Genomic DNA, 11527 nt, shown 5'->3' with positions numbered 1-11527 from the left:
CACACACACACACACACACACACACACACACACACACACACACACACTAAATTACCATCAGGTTACCTTAACTTAGTTACTTGTAAAGGACATATTTTTAGTGCACATAAGTGTTTAAGAGTACTACCACTTGGTTGCCTTTGGAGAGAATGAAGAGATATTGACATAGAATTGTGCTTTGCTATCAGGATATACCAGATGTTAAGACAGTCACATGAACTTTCTGCTGGACCAAGAAGTCCACAGGGCATGATGGTCTCTAACACATCTAACACAGTGTGACTCCTGTAATGAAGGGCCAAAAGCCAAGAGTGCTGTGCAGAGCAAATACAGACACTGTTAATCATAAATCTCTAGACACATACCTCTAGGTAATGCATTTATAGCATTCCACCCTTCAACCCCAAAACCTGCAACAACGACCTTTGGTCAAAAGTGTTTCTAAATTTACTGTGAAGGCCAAGTTTGGCTTAACCAGTCTTTCATCAATATTTTGCTTCTAGAATGTATTTATTAGAGCAACCATAATCTTCTACAGGACTGAGATGTATGCTTTCTTACTTAACTTTTTAGTTTGAGTTCACCTTTCATTCTGTTTAGTAGAATTTTTCCAACCATTCAGCCAACCCTCACAGCCAAGGGGAATTGTGTGCTGGGACTAACTCCATAAGAACCATCAGCTCAAATTGAATGAAGGTTCAGAGTCAGCAAAGAGAGAGCTCAGGGAACACAAATTAAATAGAGAAGGCAGGATTCTTCTCCCTCTTTGCTTATACCACTCTTCTTTGGACTAGCAATTGCTGGATATCCCTTGGTGGGTTGTTTGTTTGCTTTGTGATCTGCAGCTTGGGAATATATTAAGTATATTCTATACTGAATAGCTTAGCCAATGACAGCCAACATGTATTGTCCCCTTTTTTGGGTCTTCTCCACAGTGAAAGTAAATGTGAATTGTGTTCCTAACAAAGGGAGGTAAAATACAAGGGAGGAAAAAGCTATTGGAGAATTAGTGATCTAAAAAATAAAAAAAAGGGGGGGGCGCCTGGGTGTCTCAATTGTTAAGCGTCTGCCTTCAGCTCAGGTCATGATCCCAGGGTCTTGGGATCGAGCCCCACATCGGGCTCCCAGCTCAGCAGGAAGCCTGCTTCTCCCTCTCCCTCTGCCCCTGCTTGTGTTCCCTCTCTCGCTGTGTCTTTCTCTGTCAAATAAATAAATTAAAAAATAAATAAATAAAAAATAAAAAAAGGTAAAACCCTTATGTGGTCTTACTCATTTGCTTTCCCTTCATCCCAGTTCTCTGACCTACTTTGCCAGTAGTGATTGATTTTTCACACCTGGAGACCACAAACCCTGGTGTGAGCTCCAGCCTGCAGAGTTAAGTGTGAGTATACAAGCTGCTCCTCCATTAGGAGATGAAGTTTTCTCCAGCTTGGGCATCACACGTTTCACCAATGAGGTGGTAGGTTTCAAGGTCAGTAATAAGAGGTGTCTGTTTTCACTTTGCTTCACATAGATCAAGACATACTATGTTAAAATATCAGGAGAATGCCAAGGTACCAAGAACCAGCAAGTTCCTCTTTTACTTGGAAGCTAGTGTATGTTCTCATACCTAAAATTTCTCCAGTTCCTTCAAGTAACTTTAGTGAATTACTACTGTATTAACATTGCTATCTCTTGGTGTGCACACACTCATCATGGCAAATCCAAACTCACACACCTTTACAGCTCTGCAATCTGCATTTGAAAGAATAGAATCAGTTCTTCCAGAAGGACAGAAGAAACCATAAATCAAGTTTTCTGTAATAACAGTAACCCAATATTTTTGAAATTTCAGGTTCCCAATTCACAGCCTTCCACTTAACAGTAAAATTAGAGCTAGCCCTCAATAATAGGCTGATATTTTTTCTAATTATATTTCATGATTTAAGAACAAGAAGCAGGTCTTGTCAATTGTGTGCCCACAGCACTAAGATCAGTGTTTAAAACATAGAAGATCTTTAATAATTATTGTGGAATTGAACTGAATTTGCTGATACTCAGCCCCAAAAATTATTTTTCATTTTAGATAATTTAGAATACGTTCACATTCTCTTGTACTTTAGCCAGTAGAACTTAACCTAGAAGACAGTGAATAAATTATAATGAAACTTTCTTCCAAGTGGGATTGAATTTACTTCATGAAATCATTATTTTTTAATCTGAACATTCTACAAAGGGTGCTCCTAATGAGAAGGAAAAAAAAATACCACAGCATCCTTGAATATAGATCCAATACTCAAGTCAGCTAATGAAGTAGGACCCCATAGAGATTGATGCTGTGACTGAAGAATACAATTTTTTTTTCTTTCTTAGAAAGTAGGAAATCTAATTACCTTCAAGTTTCTCACATTTGAGCCATACTACAAATGACTTGTGTCCAGGTACAGAAAAACCAACAATATTTTATTTATAACCTTATTTTTTAGTTTTTGAACTACAAATTCTGGTTCTAGAGGTGTTTAAAAGATCATGGGTTTTATAGATGCTCATATGTAAATTAATCTGTTGTTTGCTTACTTTTTTTTCTTTTTCTTTTTTTTCTTTTTTTTTTTTTTTTGCTTTGCCATTGAATGGTTCTCCTCATAAATACAGAACAGGTCATTACATGAAAAATATAAGATCTTGCATTTTTTTAATCTTGTTCTCTCTTAAAAATCTATTTCTAATATTGCATTCCCCATTGGACTACTTCATAAGGTCATGAGGGAAAGAAAGGAGAGAGGAAAAAAAAGAAAGAAAGACAAAATAGACTGGATCTCACCACTAGAATTCACCATAAAAATCTCAAAGTGTAACAGAATTCTTACAAAATTTCCTAGGCCAGTTCTTTAGGGACTTGAGAGATCTCCTATTAAAAATATGGCAACCAGGGAAGGCAGGGATGAGATGTGGGAAAATAGTAAATAACTGCAGCAAAAACAGGTTCTGAGGAATACACATAATTTTGTCTGCTTTAGATCACAATAGAATTTTTAATAAATAAATTTCTTTTCTTTTTTGTTTTTTTTTTGTAAAGACACTTTTTTGAAACAGTAGATTTAGCCCAGTCATTTGTGTCATTTTTAATAAACTGTCTTTTTTTATTGTTTGTTTTCTGTAACTCTGTAAATGTTTTAGATTTGAGTCTCTTGTACATTGTCTTTAGAGTTCATTCGGATCAATAACGGTTCATGCACTGAACTGTGTATTGAATTTATTGTGTTAACTGTTGTTGTGTGGTTGAAGGGAGATTTGTAAGAGTTATAGTGATTTAGGTGCTCATGCTCGATAGCAGGCATGGGCAGGTGGCTTTCCATGGGCGTATCTCCTGTAATCTCATCATCCACATTAATGATTTCAACAGTCCTTGTTGGGGCATGATGGTTTTGCCGATGGTGCTGCTTCCTCATCTTGTAGAAAATGACCAGCATCACTGCAGCCATGAGTGTGATGGCCACAAAACAGCCAATGATGATTTTGGTGGTCTTCATGACCTCATCGATTCCTGGGATCCCACTGTTCATATCAGTCACTGGGATGGTGAATGTTTTTTCTGTCGACCTTGTGCTCTGTGGCGTGAGAGAGGTGGTCACATTGGTGGTCTCCCAGTCGATCACTGGAGTGGGGCCCACGTTGTTATCTGTGGTCCGTGCCTCATCCTGAGAAGGTTCCATAGTCTCTACTGTGACGGTTGAAAAGTAAGAGAAGGGAGTAGTGGTTGCTGCAGTAACATTCAGGGTGGCAGAAGCAGTGGTATTTCCAACGGAATTACTCACCATACATGTGTACATGCCTGTATCTTGCACGGTTACATTCGTGAAGTTTAATGTGCCGTCACTGAGCACAGCTATCCGCACTTTGTATGCCCCATGTGTCATGACCGTTCCATTTGGAGTAATCCAAGATACAGAGGTCAGGGACGTGGAAGCCCGACATTTCAGCTCAGCTGCCATGCCCTCAGTGACATTGAGGTCTGCTGGGGGCTCCACAATCACAGGAGCATAGCACGTGAAATAATTCTGGTCAAGCTCCCCAATGTACCTCCCTTTCAGATTGGGAGGAGTGTTACATCGAGCACAACAAGCTGTGTTGGAGGGGGCCATGTCTTTTATCCACCAGCTGAGCCACAGTATGTCGCAGTTACAGTTCCAAGGGTTGTGATGTAAGTGTATCCGCTCTAGATGATGCAAAGGTGTGAAGAGGTCATGAGGCAGTAATGTTAGATTGTTGTGTGCCAAGTTTATCTCCACGAGTGACTGAAGGTTATCAAAGGCATTCCGTTCAATCACTTGAATCTGGGACTGGATCATCCACAGTTTTTGAAGGTGCATCAATCCCTGGAATGAGCCAGGCCTGATGGCCGACAAATGATTCCCAGAAAGATCCAGCTCATCTAGTTTTATGAGAGGTGTAAGGTTAGGGATTTCACGGAGGTTGCACATGGCAAGGTTCAAATACCTCAAGTTGGACAGACCTTCAAAGGCACCTTCTGAGATGTATGAAAGCCTTTTCAATTCCCCTAAGTCTAGTCGGCGCAAAGAAGGGATTCTGTTAAAAGCATAAGAAGGAATGCTTTCAATGGGGTTGTTTCGCAACCAGAGCTCCTTCAGTTTAGACAAATATACAAAAGCTCCATTTGGGATGGTAGTAAGACGATTGTCAAAGAGTTCCAGAGTATTGAGGTTTGCCAGACCATTGAAGGCCCCGATTTCAATTGTTCTAATATGATTCCTACTCAACTGTAGGATTTCCAGGTGCCTCAAGTGCTTGAAGCTGTTCACTTTGATGATCTGGATTTGGTTCTCATGGAGGTTCAGCAGCCGCGTGTTGGTGGAGATGCCATCTGGAACCTCCCGTAGGTTTTTCCGGACGCAAATCACCTTGCTGAACTGGTTGCTGCAGGAGCAGACAGAAGGGCAGGTTTGAGCCCGCACCAGACCAGCCACCACAAGAAGTTGAAGAGCCAGCAGCACCACAAGCAGGGGGTCAAATAGGGCCCTGTTAAACCTAGGACCTATCATTATCTGCTGTGGATGTAAGGTCATCTTGTTCAACATTCATAATTTATCTGGTGTTGGTCCTTCTGGAGTTCAAATAGTCTGCAATATAAGAACAAAAAAGAGTATTAGATCTCCTCCAAATGTCTTTCTGGAGTAATGTCAGTGATACAATGTATCAGCTAAAGCCATCATTTCTCAGACTAAGCAAACAACAAATCTAATGTCCCCTATTGAGCGATGTGGCTCAATTCTCATATTTATAGAGAAAATGCTTCTGTACTTCAAATTAGCAGTCATCCACAGCCCATATCTACCAAATATGCAGTCACATAGGAATGAAAGAATGAGGTGAAACACCTTACTGTAGTGTTTACCAAGTATGACTTGAATACATGAGGACAAACGAGATATACCCCACCAGAAGGTTCAATGGCCAGACCAGATTGGAAAAGTTCAGAAAATAAGATTTGGGGCTATACCCAACAAACTAAAAGCTCCCATGCAAAATCAGTAATAGCTGATATTTTACTGAGAGTTCTTCTATGTACCAGGCACCATGGGCTATAAACCTCACAAACAATCCTATCCAGGAATAGCTATATAATTTGCAGGGCCCAGTGCCAAATGAAACTGGGGGATGGCTTCTTAAAAATTATGAAGAATTTCAAATCTGTAACAAAGAGCATTAACCAAGCATGGGCCCTTTTGTGAATGGGGCCCTTTTCAATTACATAGGTTGCGTGGATTGATCCTTTCTCTTCCTTACAGCACTTTTCTGAGTTAGTGACTTCTATAATCTCCATTTCCAAAATGAAGATGTTTAATCATAGGGAAACTAACATGCCTGAAGTCACAGAGTTCGTAAGTACAGAACCAGGACTCACACACTCATCTGATTGGTCCAAGAGCATATGATCTCAAACACTCCATGAAAAAGTTTCTGGGAGAATGATGGCAAAGGCAAAATATTTTTTCAGGATTAATTTCTCTAAAATACTTTTTTGGGGGGTGACCTCAGCTGTAAACCCTGGCAACTTGATTTATAGTACCTATGAAGATACACTGAAACTATGGCATGCACAAATGTACATAAACTTTTAGAGATTTTCAAATACCCAAATTCATTATAATATAGCAACTGCTGCCTATAGGCAGACATACCACAAATTAAATGATTTCTATGAAACATAACTTTTACGTACAGAAGATACCTTAGTATAACAGAAATATTATATATCTTGTACCCCTACTCTCACTGATTTTAAGTAGATTTGTGGGAAGGGGAATAAAATAACTCACTTTCTGCATCTCTTTTGGCACAAGAAGGAATTTTAAAGGAGCTTGGGTTACCCAGTGTATGTCCCACTCTTATCATGCATTGAACACTTGTATAATGACTTCTTCTAAATCTCTCATCTCAATAAACAGTGTCCCTTCTATGAATCTCTTGGAAACAAACAAAGGAAAAAAGGGATCACTACATTCTAATTCAAAAAGGCACTAATTTAGTACTTATTATATGTCACCTTGGACAATTTACTAATCTCTCCATGACACAACCTCCTCACTTGCAAAATGGGAATGATAATAGTACATACCCCCTGTGTTGTTGTGAGGATAAAATTAGTTAATGCAGATAAAGCCCTTAGAATAATGCCTCCCACATGGTAAAAACTCAGTAATGTTAGATATTATTATTACTGTTCATGCTATTTCTCTTACCCAGACATCTTGCTGAGTACCAGGCATATAAAGATGAAGAATATCATCCTTACCCCTGAGGAAACGATAGTTCAGAAGGTGAGACAGATAGGTAAGCAGATGAATTACAATAATATATATTCACTGGTATGAGACCCAGCCACATTGGGACAAGGGCATTGATGTCAGATGAGCTCAGTCTGTGCTGGTAAATCAGAGGATTTTCAAAGAAGAGGATCATCTGATCTAGGTTTTCTAGAAGAAGTTGATTTAAAAAAAAAAAAAGAGGAAAGAAGAGCATTTTAGGCAAGGACCATCTTGAACCAAGATAAGGACCCATGAAAGATGCTAGTACATCCAGGGACCAGTAAACAGGTCCCTGTGGCATGAGAACAGAGGGCCTGGGAAAGAGACTTAGTTCTTTCTTCAGGGCTGTAGTAGCGCTAGACTAACTTTTCACACCACCTAGTACTATGATCATTAGTCCCTGGTTCTGTTTCTCCCACTAGCCTGTGAGGACAGAGGCCATGTCTGATGGTTTTTCTCACTTGTCACACTGTAGGCACTGGATAAAAAGGCTGTTGTGTATGTGCAGAAACAATTACTATCTAGTTACAACTCTGTGTATGTGTAGTGATAGGCACGAATATAGTAATCATGACTTTCTATCTTCTATATTTTCTTTTTCTTTCTTTCTTTCTTTCTTTCTTTCTTTCTTCCTTCCTTCCTTCCTTCCTTCCCTCCTCTCTCTCTTTCTTTCCTTTTTCATTCTTTCTTTTAAGAGAGAGAGAGAGCTCACCAGTGGGGGCGGTGAGAGGCAGAGGGAGAAGGAGAGGGAGAATCTTATGCAGACTCATCACCCAGCATGGAGCCTGATGCAGGGCTCCATCTCATGACCCTGAGATCATGACCTAACCCGAAATCAAAAGTCTGGATGCTTAACCAACTGAGCCACTCAGGTGGTCCTATTTTCTATATTTTCTGATGTTTTGGTATCTGGGGCCTTGCTGTTCCAGAGAGACCCCTCCAAGGGCTAGCCAATTCTTAGAGATAGTAAAAGACTTGCCCACAAGCATGCCTTTCATATGCAAACCAATCAGTCTGAAGCCTATACCCCAACAACCTCCTTTATCAGGATCTCACAGGGCTAGCCAATTACCAGCCTGCTTACCCTGACTTCTCTTGCTTTTTCTCACAAACCATGATAAAGGCTCTTGCTCAGATTTTCCCTTGCTCCCTCTACCCCTCTGACTGACCCTGGTGCTTCCTTATGGGGCCCCCATGTGGCATGGCATGCTCCCTCCTCTTGGGAACTGTGAGTAAAAAAATATATATATATCTTCAATGACAATTGCCTCTTGATTTGTCTCATCATACCGAAATAATAAGAAAATCTACATTTTAAAACAACTAATCACTAAATAATGGGGCCCTGCTGATTTTGTTAATCTTGTTGATGGCTTTATAGGTCTATTCTATTGTCCCATTTACACTGTGACAACAATATGATTGGTAGGCTTCTCACCTGAGCTAGATTAGGAATTATTTTTTATTGTAAATTTAAACATGACCTTAAAAACCCTTATAGATTTCCACTTTAAATAGAACCCTACTTAAATTTCCAGTAACACAACCATTGAAAATTTTTTATTCATATGATTTGGTGTAGTTTTACATTTGCTCCCCTCTCTCCAACACACAATTTTTAGGTAATTGGGCATTTAGAAAATAGCACATAAAATCTCTGATACATTAACTGATGGGTGTTTTTAGCATTGGGGTCCCAGGGTCCTGCTCCTCTAGTTCATCTCCCATCTCCCACCCTATGACTCTCGGAATCCTAGGGTCTCTGGCAATAGAGATATAGAAAAATAACTGATTGACTAGACATAGCACAAAGTGAAGAAGCTAAGTCCTTTGCTTAAGATAAGCCATTTGCTATCCTTTTCTCCTTAAAATAAGACATAGCAAAGGGAGCCATGTTCCATGGTCAAGGGAGAACTTGCATTGAGTCAGGGTGGTGGTGGAGGAGGTAAGAGATTACTTAAAAAAGCAGAGGAGTAGGAGCATGACATAAGACTTGCTAAATTTAAATACCTGCTTAAACCTCCATGTCTCTACAACTGGAAAAATTACTTCACTTCTCTTTACTTTCCTGTCTGTAAGAGAGAAACACCACTGTCATCTACTCAAAAGGCTTTTGTTAGCAATATCACATTATATATATCATATATACATATATATGTATATATAGTAAGTTTATATTTATATAAACTTACCAGCTCATAATAATCAATATATAATAAATATTTAAAACATATTCAAACTAAAAATAAAGTGATGGGACACTCAGTTTCTTCCTCTTATATAAGATAGGAATAACACTAATATCTATTATTCAAAGTTATGGTAAGGATTAACTGCAATGATCAGAAGCATGCTTTCATATGCAAATCCAATACATTGCAATTAATTGTAGAGTGCATGTGTCTCTCCCTTTTCAGTCCCCAGGCTGTCTTATTTTCTATTTCTTGCTTACTTCAAGGTCTTTCTGCTATTGCTATTAATGAGATTTCCTATAAATCAGTCATAAGTAACGATTTATGAATTATAGCTGGTTCAAAGGTAATTTATAGCCCACAGAAAATAATGTTTGGGACATGCACTGAATCGAATAAACTACTATCAACAAAAGGTTTTCTATTTTAAAATCTAAATTATGTTACTTTACATTAAAAGCTACGTTTCAACATCTCTTTCATAAGATGTTTTATCACATCAAAAAGAAATCAATTTTAAAGTACACACTATCCATTACAATGTCATCTGACAGCATTTATTTACAAATGGACCTGTATGGGTTTTGAATTAAACTGTAATAGTTTTAGCCTTGTCTCAGAGGATATTCTGACTTTGTCAACAGACCTTTCTTCTTTCCCTACCCATGCTTCTGCACTGAGATACAGGGGGTGCTTTATTTAGCACACTATCATTGCTCAGTTAGCATAAACTGGGTCTAGGTATTGGAACTAGTTTGGAGCCAGATAACAGAAAGGTGAATTTATTAGCCACAACCACTCTCCCCCACAGAACACACACACACACACACTCACACTCACATGTATCTGCGACAAAACCCCTAAATACTGAGAACCAAAACCACTTGCCCCACACTCAGCCTGGACACTGAGACCTCCAAACCATACCTCTCTGTTGACATGACCATGATTTTGCTCTTCCATTGTCTTTATTAGCATCTCTATCTTTGGGGACTCTCCTGTCCAAGCAAATGGTTTCATTGTCCTTCTAGGAACCTGCCCAAAGATCCATCAGTTCTTTCATAGAAAGCATCTAATGGCAGTCTATACTTAAGATTCTTTGAATCTCTCTCCTCACTTAGGTGTTTCCACAAATCTCGGATGGCTGTACCGTAATTTTTACTCTCTCCTAATCAACCTCCGGCAGTGAAAACTCCTCTCAAATCAGACTTCCAATTCTCCATAAATTCCATCCTAATCTTCACCACGCTACTAACAGATACTCCCATACCTTTGTGAGGAGGTGACCTCCCTTCACAGAGTAAGAAATAAACTGGCTCTGTCTTTTCAACAGTTTGTGTTGGGAGTCAGCTTTTAACAGCACTAAGTATGGATTATTCATTTAAATTATGCTTGAACCTCTCTCTCTCTTTCTTCGCATTTGTTGCCTACTCAACATCCTCATCCCTTATTCTTTCCCTAGAACATTTTGTTCAGGAATCTTCACTCCCATCCTAAAAAAAAAAAAAAAAAAAAAAAAAAATCACAAAACTATATTATCTGCTTTGGAAGAGACTGACCCAGGACTGCTGGGTAAACAGAATTTGGTTTAAGGTAGGGCTAGCCAAATTTTTCCTGTAAAGGGCCAGATAGTAAATATTTTAGGCTTTGCAGGCCATACGGTCTCCTGTTTTAACTACTCTATTCTGCCATTGTAGCCTAAATGAATGGATATGGTTCTGATTAAACTTACTATGGGCACTGAAATCTGAATTTCATACCATTTTCACATGTCTGAAAATATTCTTTTTTTAAAGATTTTTTTATTTATTTGTTTAAGAGAGAGAGAAAGAGGGAGAACAAGCACAAGCAGGGTGGAGGGTTAGAGGGAGAGAGAGAAGCAAACTCCCCGCTGAGCAGAGTGCCCAATGCAGGGCTGGATTCCAAGACCCTAGGATCATGACCTGAGCTGAAGGCAGATGCTTAACCAATTGAGCCACCCAGGCACCCCTCAAAATATTATTCTTAACATTTTTTTCTATTTAAAAATTCTAGAACATTCTTAGCTTCCAGGGCTAACCTTTTGGACTATAGTTTGCTGAGCTCTTGTCTAAACAAATATTGGTTGCACCATTTCTGTTGCCAGAGACTGATTAGGTCTGGACACACGATACAATTTGGCCAATGAGATGTGAGAAGAAATCAGCTGAGGGGTTCAGGAAATTTTTTTTCTCCCACTAATAAGAAGAAAAACATGGGGAAGAAATAGTTCTTTATTCTGTTTCTGGGTATTGTTGGGAGTATAAGATGCCTAGAGTTGCTGAAGCCGTCTTGTGGCCAAGAAAGGAGGAAGCCTAAGGATAAAGCAGTTAGGCCAAGGAAGGAAAATGGAAACAGGGGAAGAATTTGTATTTTTGATATTTGTGATGGACAGCTAAATTAATGAATCCTGTCACTATCTTTCCTCTATATTTTCTTAGTATTTAAAATATTCAATCCCTTACAGTATAAACAATTACTTTTTCCTGGTTACTTACAGTGAAACCTATC

The 11527-nt window shown here is 39.0% G+C and overlaps 1 protein-coding gene across 12 annotated transcripts in view; it reads right to left on the bottom strand.

Annotated features, from left to right (window-relative positions):
• Positions 1-2431: 2431 nt before the first annotated feature.
• The window catches only part of LRRC4C (leucine rich repeat containing 4C), a 1189131-nt gene continuing 1180035 nt past the window's right edge, over positions 2432-11527 (bottom strand). For 10 of the 12 annotated variants that reach the window (XM_073904733.1, XM_073904737.1, XM_073904739.1 and 7 more), the window contains one exon: positions 2432-5117. In XM_073904733.1, coding sequence (XP_073760834.1) covers positions 3153-5075 — 1923 coding nt within the window. In that variant the 5' untranslated portion in view covers positions 5076-5117 and the 3' untranslated portion in view covers positions 2432-3152. Of the gene's footprint in view, positions 5118-6793; positions 6975-8816; positions 8879-11527 lie in introns of all 12 variants that reach the window. The other 2 variants (XM_073904735.1, XM_073904742.1) reach the window with 2 other exon arrangements.

This window comes from Callorhinus ursinus, unplaced genomic scaffold, assembly GCF_003265705.2.
Source record: "Callorhinus ursinus isolate GAN/ISIS: 27379988/994484 unplaced genomic scaffold, GSC_fseal_2.0 scaffold21, whole genome shotgun sequence".
NCBI lineage: Eukaryota > Metazoa > Chordata > Mammalia > Carnivora > Otariidae > Callorhinus > Callorhinus ursinus.
Note: the sequence above shows the minus strand (reverse complement) of the source record. Positions and strands in the feature narration are given on the sequence as shown.